The following is a 16,874-nucleotide window of genomic DNA, read 5'->3' on the forward strand; positions in this document are numbered from 1 at the left end:
CCCTTTCTCCCTGTGGAGCTGTGGCTTTGTGTCCCAGGAGCAGATGGACAGTGCACCCTGGCCGCTGTAATACTCAGGGGTGTGACCGCAGACCATGGGAACCTCACTGGAGTCATACCCCTCACCCTCCGCTGGGCCAACTCTATTAGGGCAAGTGGCCAGCATCTGCCTCCGTGCACAGCTTGGCCGTGCTTCTCCCTCAGGACCAGTGGTGGAGGAGGATGAAGTGTGGAAGGAGGAGGAGGATGGGGATAGGGAGTCCGAGATCCAAGCCAGGCCTCAGGGGAGCTCCAGGGGGCCTGCTGTCTGAACGCGGGACAATGAGCGTCTGGTGGGTCGCACTGCTCCGTTCATGTGTGTTGTATACCAGGGCTCATTTTTATGCACGTCATTTAGCTGATTGGCTGATCTCATTACGTGCTGAATAAGGAAGCAATAAAGGTCCTAAAAAATGCAAACAGGGCCTCCTCCCCCACATTAAGCAAATTTATGGCTCGAATCAAAGAATCAAAGGCAGCTTGGAGTGTCTGGGGTATTATTAGATTGCTGACTTACATTAACTGTGGTAACTATGGTTGTGCACTGTGTGGTAACATGTATTATTTATCATCATTCGCTTTGACTAATTCAGCCATTTCCATTGATATTGTTTTTGGGATGATATTGCACAGAAACTCTTTTATCAAATGTCTACAGACCAGGGATTTTAAAAAATTGCAGTGGCGCTTGAGAGGATAATTTTACAGAGCCATAGCCAAAGAAATGCTCAACTCATCATCAATCATAGAATCAGAGATCATAGATTTATTGTTTATAGAGCAATACTTATTGCACTAAGGCCATTTTGGCCATTGTTATGTGCAAAGGGCAGGGGGTAGCTACCCTTAAAGCTGCCATAAAGGCATTGTGCAAACGTTTATATTCTGTGCAAAAACTCTCGTGCACATGTGCATATGTATCTAGATTTCTGTAGCAGAGCCTGATTTAGAAATTACAGGTCAAAATCACCTGCACCCCTGCAATATCTCCTGGTTGTCGTCTGCATTTGAGACATCATCAATGCCGCTGGGACAACCCGTCAGGAGCTGTGGTCACTGCAGTGCAGCGCTTTGGGGCCCAATTCAGATCTTTGTGCTAGGCTTGGTCAGGACTAGTATACCATGAGGATGTGCATGTTTTGGGTTGAGGAGGGAAACAGGAGCCCCCAGACACGGGTAGAAACATGCAAACCTCGCTCAGAAGTTGTGAGGCGAGAGTGCTTGCCACTCTGCGGCCATCATCGTGTTCATTTTGTGTTGAGATTCTTTCCTAACAAACAAGGAAACAAAATTAAGCCATTTAGAAGTTGAGGTTCTCTGAGCATTTTCAGGGTCTTCTGGGATTCACTCATCATACTGTCCTTTAATGAGGACCTTTAACAGACAGTGCTGATATAAACAAATGTGGTCCTCTGATGGTACTTTGTTTATACACTTTGTTCTCCATAGGTATATTTGACCTCTGCCTTTGATCCATCCTTCACTGCTGCTAGGGCAACCTGGCTGGAGCAATGGTCACTGCGACAACTTCAGTCCATGAGAAGAATGCCATTGCTCACATAAACAAACTAAACAGCTTTTAATAAAAATGTACAGCTGATTGCAATACTCAGAGCATACATTGACTATTTTGATGAGGAAGAATTTTGCACAATTGTCTGATATGAAGGGTATATAATTCAAGACTTTATAACGAAACATAACAAATATAACACAATTTATTCATGAAATTGTTTTGTTTTTCTCAGTAAATACTTGCATAGTACTGTACATAACTACATAATGGTTCATCGTTAATGTACAATTACCATATGTACTGATAAAGTTTGGCAAAGGGCTCTTTCTGCACTACACCTGGGACCAGCCTATGAAGAACTCTCTTTTGGTCAACTTAATCCTCTATTCAAACCTCTGCAAAAGTATTTGTAATACAATCTTATGATCTTTTATTGTCTAATACTGTTGCACCATATGGAAGAAACAAACTGTGAAAGCTACTGTCCACTTCTTCAGAACGTCCGATGAGCTAAATCAAAGTGATTTCTTTGGCTCGTGGGCAGCTGTATAATTGCTTCATTGTCATTTGACAAAGGAGCCCCTATATAATGATTTAATCCAGGCCCAAACTGAGCGTGCTGAGCGTGCTAGCCTTCCTCGGGCCTGTACCTTTGCTCGGCGGCTGGGTCATCCCGGTGGCAGATGGGACATGAAAGGCGAGCGAGGGGGACAGAACAGGTGGGGGTGAAAACTGAAGAAAAAGCAAAGGCCACAGGGGTCAATTGTGGTATTCAGAAGGGGGAGGTCATACATACGGACGCATACAGGCCGATCGATACAAAGTTTAGTGTTCTTTCAACGGGCCACCCCAAATCAATGTCACCCACAGCAGATGTCAGCCAACTCTATATTATGCTCCAGAGAGAAACGGCCACAGCACAGGACGACACAGATACATGTACAGATAGTGACAAAGAACTATATCATTACAGACGTTTCAAGCAGAACAATACTTTAGGGACCTTTGATGGAAGTACACTTTTTACACATTCTTTTTACACAAACCATCCTCAGATTGTTGCAAATGTCTTCAGATTTTTGTGGAGTTATTTCATTCCACATGAAACAGCTTTAAAAATAAAACAAAAAATGTAAACTTCCAGGTCCTTTTCAAATTGTGAATAAATCAGCTGCAACTGTACTTAAACTGCCTTATAAAAACAATAAGGTTGAACAAAGTGAAACAATATTAAAACACACAATTAAAAACAGATTGAAATAAAATAAAATCTTAACAAGTGCATCAAGAAGTGACAGGTACAGACGAGGCATGTCTATATGCAAAGGAAACATGGTTCCTTTTCCAAATCTTATCAGTAAAGTCAATTTTTTACATGACAATATTTGTTTCACATCTGGAGAAATAAAATGTGTTTTTGTGACACATTCCTACATATTGCTTTCTATCCTAAACCAATTTTATGAAACAATTCCTCACTGCAATAATACATCCATGTGATGACCATTGAGAGTTCATTGTAAATGTTTCCATCTGGTCATTTTGGGTTGCCAAGCTAATTCGCAAAAAAATTGAATCTTTTTGTTTAGATAAATGAGCTTCAAGAATGTTTTTGTCTGCCTCCAGATACTATCCAGACGTATGACTAATTGAGGTGTGAAAAAGGTATCAAAAATACTGTTTTCTTAATTAAATATAGCAGTGTTCACGGTGCAATAATTCTTATATTCTGATTATAAATTCTTTTACAGTCCCAAAAGATTTTTAGGGTTCGGAACCATTCTAAAAACATTGTTTGAAGTAGTAGTGCTGCACTGCTCAGGCTGTATGGCAGGTACAGCCATTTCTTACAGTTCAGCAACTCAACAGTTGACACCGAAGTATCAGCGGCAACAGTGATATTTTTATCCAACTTCTTCCAAACAAAGGAACTGGTTGAGTTACGTTAAACTAGGCAACCACACAGGTTTCTCGTGATTTGATATATATCTCAATACAAGGGTCACAATATAAATATGATTTTGATACGTTGTAGGCCTCAGAAGAACAAAAATGTGTATTTAAGATGCAACTTACTAAAGATGTCTTGAGAGGAAGCAGCAGTAATATAGTTCAGCTGCTTCAGCGGTTGGATGTAAGTGAGACAGAAACAGGTGCTTTGTTACAGTGTTTCCCACACGATCCTTCTGAAACATTACAACCAAATGTAATTCAGATTGGAATTCTTTTATTTAATAAAAATGTCGCACTAAATAAGTCACTTACTGCTGTAATCCCTCATTTGTCCCCGAGTGATCCATTGTAGAAAAAGTTTCAGTTGCAGTCATCTGGACAATCTCGCATGAGAGTTGAAACGTCTTGATTTTCTAAAACCTCCAGATGACAACTGAAGCTTTTTCTACATTGTACATTTGCATCTGTATAATATGTCATTTAAACATAAAATGCCAACTATTACTCCACCACAGTGTCATGTGACTTCTATACGTTCTACAATTTCAGAATTACTTTTGGCCTCAATCTGATCTACATCCATAGAAAAAGTTCTTAAAACAACTTATTAGCAAAAAGAGGAAGTTGTATGTAACTTAAGTGAGGCCATGAAGCTGAATGGGGTACAATGCACTATTATAAACACTCAAAAGTGAATAAAAGCTATTGAAAAAGGCTTAAGTCTCAGCTTTGCGGGTCCAGTAAAGACAGCTAAAGGTAAATGGTTGTCTCACAATAGGTATACGGCTGTCTATTGTATTGGGCTGAGTAAACGCTACCCCCCCAACTGCAGCTTAAGGTCTGGGGTGCAGCAGAATGGTGAGCCCCCTGCATGGAGCTGACCTCCCCAGCTCAGGACCACTGCAGCTGTTTAACACAATACAGAATACTGTCAGAAGTGATGCAGAAACAGTACATGTTTATCCTCCAGGTTTTTCAAACGTATTGTTTTTTCTTTTCTTTATCTAATTGTGGCATTTATAATGTTGGGGTAATGCATGGCCAAGGACGAAGTATATAAGAGTGTGTAGAGAAGTCTAAAAAGCTTGCTCCCATTGACTGCCTTTGTAACCCTAAATGTTGTAATTTAGTAATATAACTGAAGTGAAATGGGAATTCCTCTGTAAAGTTGGTCAGTTGCAACATAGCATAAAATAAACCATCTTATCTATTTAGTTCAGGGACAAATCTTTCCATTTCATTCCGACGTGTCTTGCTTTTTATAGCACAAAAGTAGAAAATCTGTGTGAAGATGTAAAAGGTTTCAGAGCAATAATAAAAAAAATAACCACTGACAGTGTGGAAACCAGTCGCTCCGCATAGAACATTTTATAGACCCAACAACGCCATCTTTTGGGCATTCATTGCTATAACAACCCAAACAATAGAACGACAGCGTGGGAAGTGAACAAGATTTACACTCAATGTCTACATTGGCAGCTTCCAGCTTGTCTTCATCCCCTTTAATGTAATACATGTTACTGTTAAAGGTGCACGACACTGAGAAGCAAGACTCGTACCCACAAATGAGATTTATTTACTCTGAAATTAAATTATTGGTATAGTATTCACGTGTTGATGTAAAAAAAACAGACATGTTAAAACGCCTCAGACACACACAAGACCTAACATCATTACTTTTAGTTATATACACAACGATTTGACTGAAATAATAGTTCTGGAACACTAAATTAAAGTATACTGTACAGTTTCAGTAGCTCAAAACATGTCTATAGAGACTTTCTTTTGTCTGGTCTGGATAACACGGACGCTATCCACAATTCATTTCAGATCAAGATCAAATGCCAGCGTACTATTAAAAAGGACCAGTAACCATCGTGGAAGTCCAGAACATTAGGTTTTGCGTGCCAGAAGTCCTCTAAAGAGTCAGTGTCTCAACATACAAATACGCACGCTTGCCCGCTATAACGCTGGCCGTCCGTTTAGCTTATCGTGGATGAGTGCAATAGCTCCACCTGTGAAGTCTCTGAGCACCTGAACTGTCTCCCTTTGCAGCTGTAAGGACTCGCGCACAAACTCCTGCTGCGTCTCTGCTAGCTGCTGCACCGACTCGGCTAACAGCTCCAGCGACCGCGACACAGTTTCTAACAACGTGTTGGTGGCATGCTGCTCACGGAGGCTCTGTGACACGCTGTCCATTAGGTTTTCCTTTGATATCTTGGAGGGTGGATGAGCGACAGGGAGGGTTTCAGCCGCTGAAGTAGAGGGTTCAGATCTTGCTGGACTTGGTTTCCTGATGCCATTGTTTTCTTGGTGATCTTGAGATGGTCTGGGGCGTAGGCTGGGCAGTGGCGCTTCTTCTTTTTGGTCATCTTCTGATTCTGCAAAAAAAAAAAAATCAGTTTCTACATGAGAAGAAAAAGTAATATGTATTCTGTGGCCATATTTTTAAAAGGAGACATATTTAGCTATTTTTTCTATGCTTTTAACCTTGGCACAATGTTTCCTTATTAAGACAAAATGCACAACTTACCTTCTGGTAGATCAAACTGCAGATCTGCTGGGAAAAGAAGGGAATTATTATTGGTTTACTATTGTATCATTTATACACAGGAATGTTTTGAATACCTGGTTGTGCACTGCCACTAGATAAGAACGGGGGTGGTGGGGGCATAGGCGTCTCTAATCCATTTGGAGAACTCTGAAATCCCATCATGTCCTCCTCCTCCATTTCTTCTTCATCGGCCACCTCGTCATCGTCACCCAATGGACCAAAATTAAATGTGCCATCGTCATCATCTGACATCTCCAGAATTTGAGCCACAATTTTTTCTGTGGGATTGAGGTCCTTAGACATGCGCGAGTTTAGTCCTCTGCTTGGCACTGTTCCTGTCTGCATGGCAGCGATTTTACGCTTAGTGTCACACTTAAGGTCAGACCATTTCTTAATGACCTCGATGATCTCTCGTTGACACTCTCCTATTTCATTCACACGAGCTGTAATTTCTGCCCATGTGCGTTTTTTAGCATCTGTTGGCACGCCACGGTTGAATTTACCTTAAGTATAAAAACGTGTTTAGATTAGAGCATAGAATTGTCATATTACATGTGTGTGCTGTTGTACATACCCACAATTATTTTACGGTTTTTCCGTACTTCGTCTAACAATATGTGGACTTCGCTAAAAGAGAAACGAGCCTTTCTCTTTTTGAAGCGGTCACGGCTGTGGTTGTAGAACAATGGAGAAGAAGACATCCTTAAGTCCAACTTGGAGATTCTCTGTATTCAGCTGTTCAGATGTGGATATTCTATATTGAGGGTTGTATCAAAATAGAAAATACAAAAGATTGGATTGTTAATGGAATCTTAAATCACACAGAACTTGCCCAAATTGTAGTTCCTTACAAATGGAACACCACATTATTATTACTAATATTTAGAGCTACATGTTCAAGAATTCAGTGGCTCTCGAGGTACACGAGGTCTTTTGTGGGTGCTTGTTTAATTTCTAGACAATTTGATCCAGGTTATCCTCTTTGGGTAAGCTCTGGTTCAGAACTACATCAGTCGTGGTATAGTCATATTTTAAACCTGGTCCAGAGTTGGTTTAGACCTTGTGCAGTCCTGTTATAAGCCTAGATTAACTCTGGTTGTACTTGTAAAGCCACATATTAAATCTCTAGGTTGTGCAAAGAGTTTGATGTCCACACACCAAAGCCCTGCAGCATGTAGCAGTCATAAACACACAGGCAAAGGGTGGACAATGGAGGCTAGTCACAGCTTGTAGCTTATGTAGCTTAGCACAGGCTTCTCTCCACACTAGCGCCAATAATAGAAGATGTACAAACTGACTCAAGAGGCAGGACACAAACTGGTCAACGCCAGGTGCTAGTGCTGCTGTAAACATCTCATAATATTTATCTATTACGCATATACTACTCACATGATTGCTAACATGCATGACAGCTAACAGGCTAAGCTATCACGTAGCGGTGCATTCAATCTCACTACACCTTTAGATGCAGGTCAAATATGTCCACAGCTAAGAACACGTGCATTGTAGATATTGGGACACTGAACATACCTGCAAAGCTAAATAAAGCAACATAGATCCAGAGTGAATAATTTTCTTGAAATTTTCTGCATGGAAACACAACGTCAAGCTAAACAGATGTAGACTTGTCACACACAGCATTGTATCCGGGTAAGAGTGCGTTTAGCACAAACAAAAGTCCTCCGCGGACTAAAGGCAGAACATACAAGCACAATGTTTTCTTCTTCTTCATGAATCCGCCTAGTTGTTTATCTGCTTAAAAGGTTACAGCGGAAAAACGCAATATGGGCGCGAAACATTTTATTTTGAAAAACACAAAATATCAGAAACACGGAAGTAGTAGTTGTGAAGAATGTGAACGTTCCTATTGGTAACTATTGTAATCAACAGTAACATTAACTGACTTTTGAGTTGAATACGATATTTATGTGTTCCAAGTTGATCAACAATATTTTGAGTAGCACGAGGAACGTATATTTACACGGACAGTAGAAATGAGATAATCAGCAAGTCAACAATTAGATGATTTTTGGTGTGTTGTTTACTATATAGTCAATGGTTCACGAACACAAGATATATATGATGAAAAACACCTAATTACATCATGTAGGCCAGCAGTTTATCAATGGAATTTTACAGTACCTCTTGCGCAATTAAAAAGAGCATAGCATAATTAAATAAATGCATAAATACCTCTTTTTTGTTTTAGCCAAATTAGTTTCCCTTCCCATGTCAAAACCTGCACGTGTGTGTGTGAACAATCAGAAAGAAATCAGATAACTCACATATATAACTGTTTACATCAATAATTACATCTTATAACTCCAAAAATCAGATAATGATCAGACCTGAGGAATAAATTGGTATGAACAATTGTACATTTTAGTTGAAAAATATTAATTTGGTCTTCTTTAACTAATTTTATACTTAATGTAGCCTCGTAGCCAAGTAAATGACCCGTTTAAAAAAATACCAAATACAAAGGTGATGTTTAATAATAGAAATGCACAAAATACAATTATTAATAGAAACTCTTAATATATAAATTAATAGAATAGAATATTAATAGAAACTCAATACCATGTTCTGAAACTAAATTATGCCGGTAAAAACATGATTGTATATAACAAGTGTACATCTTTATCCACATAAAAAATGAAAAATTAAGTGTTTTAGTCCAAATATGGCACAATTTATTCATCCAGGAGGCAATTTATAAACACCTAGACAGTATCTTCAACAACTAACTTTAATTGGATGTAGCTTTTGGCCATTTTAAACATGCACATTTCTTTATAAGGTCACGGCTCTCGTCAGTGGATATACAAAGAGTAGCTGTGGGAGCTTTTGGAGTTCCAATATCTCTGGCTTTTCTTCTAAATAAACTACACCCAAATAGCTGTAATACTGGTTAGTCACATTTGGAACTACTGGGTGTCTGCTGCGTGTCACTCAGAAGGCTTTTTCCAAGACTGGAGACAAACCACACACATTTTTAGGCTCTACAGTGATTAAAATAATACCTTCTTCTCAGAATGAAATTACACTTTCCTTTGAATGCTGTAATAACTGATTGTGACTGAACAAGAAGCAAAGCCACACACAATAACATAAAGAGTACCGCCCACAAACAGGTTTAACAAGAGGAACTCTGCAGATGTGTCAACCATAGGCAGAAGCACAATTGAAAGGCTTTAACATATCTCACTGTGCATATGTTGTGTTCTCCTTAGTGGCATCACCTTCACCACCTCTCCAGCACAGATCACCTTTTCTTTATCCACTCTGTTTTGTGTAATAAATGCAATATTTAATCTGAACTGAGTTTGCCTTTCTCTAGTTAGGTGCTAACATAGTAAAATAAAAAAGAGATTAAACATATCAGTACTCAACATAAAGGCGCCACTGGCAGAAACAAATCTGAGGGTCAAAAGAGCAGCTACATAACAGGAAGTAATTCCTCAAATAAATTCAATTTGATTATCGTTTCAGATAATCTGAATTTAAGATTTATTAAAATCAGAGGATTTACTGAACATCTCCCAAAATGCAAATATAAATGCCATGCTGTCAATAATATTGGCAATTTAGTCTTTGTGCATGTCCTAAAACAGGAGTAATATACTCTTTAATTTATACTCCATTGTTATACTTATTATTGTTGTAAGTGCAGAATCTGTTAATATGTCATTTTTAAGTAAACAATATAATTACAGCATACAAATGTCAAACTGCACACATTATATAGGCCTGCATAAAAACATATGTTTTAGTAAAAGTGAAAGAATAATCATGCTGAACCGAGTAGACAAAAGTGACACTGTAACAAAATGAAGAGGCCTCAGCAGCGTTCAAGAGTACATGGTCAACTGGAGCCACTGCAAGTGCATTTACGAGAACATTAGGAAAACTGTCTTTTCTCTACAATAACATGGTAAATACGAGACTCACCTCTTGAACATTGACTTTGATGGTTCCATTGTTAGATTTATCCAGGGTCTTAAAGGCACCTGATTTGACAGATAAGTTTTACAGTCATTTAGAAAAACATAATAATTCTTGTCTATTGGATAAATCTGACTTACGGCACATGGCGTCCAGCCTCACAAGACAGCCGATGTAGTTGTCAAAATCCATGTTTCCATTTTCATCACAGTATCGTCGTATTATCATGTTAAACAGCTGCTTGTCAAGAGGGAAGCCTGGGGGAAAGAAGGGATCACATCATTCACTGTAGAAAGAAATGCAAAGGAGCATTCAGGGTTTACATTATATAATTGTACTGTGGATTTAATATGTGTGTTTAATAAATTAAATATGTTTATTATGTCGCATTTATTGTGAGTCTTATTGTTACTTAAGAGTACTGAAATAAACACCTGGAAATAAAGACATTATTCATTACATTGGCTAATTCTGGATATTTCAGATTTTTTAAATGACATGTATTCAGCATTTTATGGCCTTTGCCCGATATACACTTTAATTTGATTGTTTATATGACTGTGTATATATGTTAATTAGGAAAAACAAAATTAAAAGATGAAAACATATGACATAATGAGTTGGGAGGTGGATACAATGTGGAGACTGGTGTGCAGGTTATTGCTCAACAGTTGCTATTTGACTGATCTGGAGTCAGGCTGAATCTCCACACTAACAGTCCACATTTCCCATGTGACAGAAATGTACTGTAGCCCATGTGTATATCATTTATAATTATCTAAATGGGGAAGTAGAAGTTGGGAAAGAGTTAAAATGTTAAAATACATGTTCTGTGGATTGTATTTGTGGAACAAGCTGGTGCCCTGACTCAGAGGAGCAACTGAAACACTCCAAGACCAGGAAAACTAAGAATGCAGTAAGTGTCATGTGAGCCATTATTTATATTATGCATGTTGTTAGACACACAATGTTGAACAAATAGCATGTTTGAGCTCAGTGCTACAGGTGGCTGTTGTCAGGGGCAGCGCAGACTAAGAGTGCGTGTGTGTGTGTGCGCGGCTGCATGTATATTTGCTGTAAACTTATTCTTAATAGGTATAAATAGTCCTTCTAGAGCGTGTGGGACTCTAATGTTTGTTGTATTCTTTATAGTTTAGACATTGCACACATGTTTAGGGCATTATTGTGGATTGTTTTATAATGTACCATAATTAAGGCCAAAATATAACTCTCAATGTACAATACAATTTTGAGGATCTGGCAAATCTACCTCAGCACCAGTTTGTAATTTTGTCATTTATTGTTATATTAAAAACAACAACAACAACAACACATTAACACAGAAAGTAGAAAATGACCAGAGAGCAATAAACAAAATAAAAATAACACAAGTAGCACAGAACATCTACAGAAACAAAATCACGACACATTAAACTCAGAAAAGAGGTTCAATCGAGTCCAAAGTCTTAAATTTAACCTGTTCCAAATTAAACCGAATGTGATTATTTTTCCATCTTCTGTACGTCCATTATAATGTTCTTGATTGTAGGTGCAGTGTGCCTTCCATTTTTTGTCAGGGCCCCTTTCCCAGGAGTATGCTCTAAAGATTTTAAATGTATTTTCTTTTACAAAAAGGTGGAAACCTTTATAGCTTTTGCTATCCAGACCTTGACTCTCAGGTCGGTGCTATTTGGGTTTGTGTCATTTTCTCTCTTCACTGTGCTGAAAGCCAGGGCTGTCAGTAACCATTATTTAATAGTTGGGATGTTTTTTTGATTAGTCTAATAGTCATTTGATTATTTCTGACTGTACAAAAACACATTTTAACCAACTGAAGGCTTCTAGATGGAGAATATTTACACATACACAAGACTCATTGTCATGTGAGCAGGCTGCGCAGAGCTGTGAGTTTGACTCCGCTTTTGACAATTTGCTGGTCACTATTAGGTGAATCTTTGCAGTCCTACTGAAAGCACTATAATTACTAAAGAATATAAACCATAGTGAAGCTAGAAGAGGCCAACAGATGAAAGCTGGGCCTCAAAGCCCCTCGATTGTGCAGTCACCGAGCACAGCACAATGGAGATGTTGGCGTGCAATCAGACGTACAAATACCACAAAAAAGTGCAGTATACAGGAAACCCTTATCTGAACGCTCCAGTTATCTGATTTGGTAATTTTCAGGATACAAACGTATCTAATTTGAAAAAGTAATAAAACAATGTAATCTCACCAGCCGCAGTGAATGCCCCAGGCAGCTCATCCGCTCCAATGAGCCCGGATCCATCTTGGTCATAGGACTTGTACACTCCCTAAACAAGAAAATCAAAGTGTTAAAGGCGTGTACTACAACCCATGGGTGAAGCATCAACCTAGAAAGCAAAATTAACCACACAACACAATCTACAATAATTTAGCAATCCTAGAAAGTGTTTAGCTGCAATTCACCTACCTGCCATTTTTTAATATTGTTCCACAGGTGTTTAAATTCATGGAATCCAAGTTTCCCAGTGCTGTCGCTCTGAAATAGTGGTTAAGAAAACAAACTATAGCTACTCCATCCTAGACAAACACCACAGTCACAGTATTTGTCAGAGGCAGATTTGATGCCTAATAAAGGAAGAGCCTATTTTTGTCTTTTCCGGTGTGTCTGTCACTGATAGATTTGGTGGGGCAATTGTCTGCATTAACTCGTTAATGCCAATGCTTAGTTCCTTATCCTCACTGTCGCCATGTTTCCACAACATACACGCCTACAAGTGACAGAAAGGATACATCCATGACGGCCACCATGCTCCTACAGCTCTCAATGCTAAAGCCATCAGTCTTCAAGTCCCCATCTAAACAGAAAATACCGGAGTAATAAATCAATAATCCATGTTGACCAACTTGGCTTTATAACAAATAAAACTCACGCTTTGAAATAATTCTGTTCAGAATGTCCATCAACTCACTGGGGCTCACTTCCATGTCCTAAATGAAACAACATGAGAAGATGCAATCCATCTCAATAAAAAAGACACGGTGAACATGTCACTCACTTCACCAGCAAGCTGTTGGAAAACCTTGCGAAACTGCTTCTCTTCATTACTTTCATTCTGCTCTGCGTAGACCGTAGGCCTGCGCGGTGGAGGCTTTGAGGACACACACAAATGTAAGAATGAGTCTGTGTCCAAAATTAGATTCAGACAAAACATTTAAATCACTCACAGGGTCAGAGGGCACGAACTGTGCTGGATCAATGTTGCTAGAAATAAAACAAATGAGTTAGGAATCTAGACATTTATTAATTCTTTGATTAGTCAAGAGAAATATCAAATGCTGACAAACTCTCACCTGACAACATTTATAAGACCTCCAAGGAACTGCTTGGCAAGAAACATCTTGAATTTCTGTGAACAAACATGCACAAATAAGTAAGAGCTGTGAGTGTCATCAATGCACATTTTACAGTGTATGGTCATAATTAAAGTAAATAGTATACAAAGAATCCTGCAAAAGTTACACAAGTCAATCACACAAGTCACAACAAACTAGCCACACCAATAATTACACCCAAACAGCAATGTGCCTGTTGGCACTCATTAATTATATCACTGTAAACACATTTTAAAAACAATACTCTCCAGTCCAGGCACAGATCAGGTCTTCAACATATGGCACACCCTTCCCACAAACACTTCCTGTGCCATCTAAAACTAAATCAAAACCACGCCCAAATGCAAATAACCTAAAACCTTCAGTAAATATAGTTCTCCTCTGATGTACAAGCTTTTTCCTGAAGTACAAGCATAAACTGTGAGCTTAGGACTATAAATACATCACAATATGTAAGCTGTCAACACAAACATACGATGCACTAATAGTATTTGATTAAACAAAGAGCTAAATATTCACAAACATTAAAAGTTATACGTGTTGTTTGGCTTTAGAATTGTGAAATGTTGAATCCACGACTCCATGGTGAAGTAAACAGCGCTCGCGTGCGGGTCGCTAGATGACGGACATCGACAGAAACAACCAGCGAGAGGACATTATCCAGCTGTTCAAGAGTTACACACGAAAACACAGCAAAGACTAAACAACATGAACACATCTCTCTAAAGGTCGAATCATACTCACAGCACGAGCTCTTTAGCGCTTTGAACAGATCGATCGGTTGCCTTTCAGTTTGTGTAAGAACAATTCTACAGAGAGGAATGCGTCCGTGAACACGCCCCGCGCACAGCCCAGAGCCCAGAGACGCGCTGACGTAATGACGTAAAGACGTACAGAGAGCGTTAGTGCGTCAAGAGAATTGTGCACAACATACTTTTATTTGTGAGATAAAATTTGTCTTTAAAGTTTTTAATTCTATTTTCTTTTAGTTTCAAATATAGTGGTGTAGTGGCATGTATTGTACGGTGCTGTTTATTATTCTAACAAACGCCATCTTGTGGATTGGAGTGAAAATTGTGAACAAACGGGACAGAGGAGAGTGCATGGTGGAGGGAGAGAGGAAGTGTAGGTTTTTCACTTTGCTGTTGTTAGTTGCTGCAGGCAATTCGTAAATATTAACCCTATGATTTCAAATAATTAGGCCTATGTGTAAAATTTACTGTAAAATGAATAGTAATAATACATACACACACATGCATACATACATACATACATACATACATACTTGTCTGTCCTTTCCCCCTGTATCTACCTGCGTTGTAACACCAAAATTTCCCCATGTGTGGACATTAAAGGAATATCTTATCTTATCTTGTATCTTATCTTATCTTATCTTATACATGCATACATACATAGATACATACATAGATACATACATACATACATACATTTAAAAATTGGTAGCACGGACAATTGAAGCCCCCACCAGAATCAGACTTGTTACTTTTTGTCGAAACTCAAAGCATTTAAAACATTTTTTTATTCCACTTTAAATGTATAAAATTCAATTCAGACGGACGCAAGATCGAATTCTCCGGCTTGTTTCCATGGAAATGCTGTTCCTTTAGCTATGATATTCCACAGTATGGCATGAAACGTATTCTTCGGCATGTAGAATGTTCCGAAGTATGGCTTTAGCTTTCTCTTTTCACATGCAAGAACTTTTATGGACTAAAGTCTGGCGGTAATGCAACACTCGGATGCCAACCGCCATAAAACAACAACAACAACAACAACAACAACAACATGCACACACAAACAAGCACTTAAACATTAGACGGTGGGACCAATATACTTACAATGAGGTCCTCCACAGCGTAAATAGTTGTAGCAATGTGAGCAATAGTAAGATAAACAGAACATTAACCCTGTGGGGAGGATCAAGAGGCTGCATGGGCCCCTCAGCGCCTGGGGCCCCAGTGCGACTCCAAAGTCTGAAGTTCCAGATGCTGGAGGTGACATGTCTCCAGAAAGTTTTCTATGCAATAAATAAAAATAAGTTTCTTCAAGTTCTGTACACAAAAAACAAGTCGGACTGTGGTGCAATGTTAAATGGAATCCTGAAAGGCCAATTAGGCTAATACTGTGGAACATTCCAGGCAAAGGCATAAACATACCTGCAGGTGGCTTACCCTGCATCAGAAAAGTTTCATTGTGCACCTTTTATCTATACTTGAGAAAGTGTCTGTGGCAGCACATGCAGTAGTTCTCCAGCAGAGGGAGCCAGAGAACAGTGTCCTGACCTTAGGCGGACCGCCACACTGCGCCTTATAGAGACCACACTCTATAGAAAGCTAATTGTAGTTTGCCCACATTTAACCCTTAAGTCATTCTTTTAAATTTAGACTTGACTCAGTGCGACAGCCTTTGTGACCAGGGGCCCTTTGATATTTCCTCATGTGTGACTAATCTGCACTGCTGCATAATAAATAAAGATAGACCCCAATATTGCGTTGGTCATCTATTTTTAAGTCAATCAAATGGCAGTGCATGTATCCAATGTAATGACAGATTTAGATTTTGGCAGATGTGACAGAAGTGACACGCTGGAGTTGGAGAGTAGGTGGTTTGACACTATGTCAATCCTGCCTCTGCTTCGGAGAGAGTTGCTCTGTTTTTATCATCTCCACATCTCCCATAATCCCCAGTGGCCAGTGCTATGGTTGCCTTGACAGTGCAGACACTTCTCCTTCTCTCCCTGACTGATAGACACATTCACTCTTACTGCAACAAAGACCAAATCACCCACAAAGCAGACATATTTTATTCAGCGGATTCGTTTATATTCTGTCTCTTCAGCCATTTAATTGCACTATTTTTGTTATCTCCCTGTTGCCAAGTTTCAGCCACAGAATCTTAATTCCCAGTGCCATTCGACCACAGTACCGTGTTATACCTCTCTGTGCCAGTGTGACAAATGCATTGAACTTTGCTTTTATAAACACAAGGTCATCTAAATACACCAATGTCCAAAAACAAAACTCTCTTTATTTAGTCGTGCGCCATCATTATATTTGATCCGCTCGTACTTCTTCTTGTACACTGGAAGTTGCGGGTTATAAGATAAGGCGTGTGCAGCATAGATACTCTGATATGATCCCACTCCAGCTAAAATTACTTCACCCATGAAATACAGGTATCCATGGTTACACCAGAAGCCATGTTAAAGGGTGCCTCGGCGCATCTCCATTCTCCACACACTCCTTTTCTTTCTCATCACAGTAACATTTCAAGGTTTTTCTGACTTGCTTTCCAATTGCATTGACTCTTTTCATTGTACACTGAAAAACCAAAGCCACATTTCTCATTTTGTGATGTTGCATGGTTTGTGCAGAGGCTGGAGTTGCCATAGCGCTCTTTAGGTGAAAACATAGAATCGGAGCATCCTCAATACGACATATCTACAGTCTTCAGAACAACCTGTTACCTT

At 39.1% G+C, this 16,874-nt stretch overlaps 2 protein-coding genes across 2 annotated transcripts; both read right to left on the minus strand.

Annotated features, from left to right (window-relative positions):
- Window positions 1-5,060: 5,060 nt before the first annotated feature.
- Window positions 5,061-7,842, minus strand: LOC140361138 (uncharacterized). Its single transcript, XM_072446774.1, has 5 exons — window positions 7,592-7,842; window positions 6,636-6,815; window positions 6,136-6,564; window positions 6,041-6,067; window positions 5,061-5,888 (listed from the first exon to the last, which is right to left on the minus strand). The coding sequence occupies exons 2-5, from the start codon at window positions 6,760-6,762 to the stop codon at window positions 5,470-5,472; spliced, it is 1,002 nt and encodes a 333-aa protein (XP_072302875.1). The 5' UTR covers window positions 6,763-6,815; window positions 7,592-7,842; the 3' UTR covers window positions 5,061-5,469.
- Window positions 7,843-8,877: 1,035 nt separating this feature from the next.
- On the minus strand, window positions 8,878-14,220 carry capns1a (calpain, small subunit 1 a). The gene is made up of 11 exons (XM_072446775.1): window positions 14,129-14,220; window positions 13,343-13,398; window positions 13,217-13,253; window positions 13,048-13,140; window positions 12,922-12,979; window positions 12,782-12,846; window positions 12,459-12,527; window positions 12,240-12,318; window positions 10,147-10,263; window positions 10,013-10,071; window positions 8,878-9,939 (listed from the first exon to the last, which is right to left on the minus strand). Exons 2-11 carry the CDS (start codon window positions 13,387-13,389, stop codon window positions 9,913-9,915), a joined length of 651 nt encoding a protein of 216 aa, XP_072302876.1. The 5' UTR covers window positions 13,390-13,398; window positions 14,129-14,220; the 3' UTR covers window positions 8,878-9,912.
- Between the last annotated feature and the right edge of the window lie 2,654 nt (window positions 14,221-16,874).

Source organism: Eucyclogobius newberryi, unplaced genomic scaffold (genome assembly GCF_026437365.1).
Source record: "Eucyclogobius newberryi isolate DKJ021-1_F unplaced genomic scaffold, fEucNew1.0.hap1 SCAF_15, whole genome shotgun sequence".
NCBI lineage: Eukaryota > Metazoa > Chordata > Actinopteri > Gobiiformes > Gobiidae > Eucyclogobius > Eucyclogobius newberryi.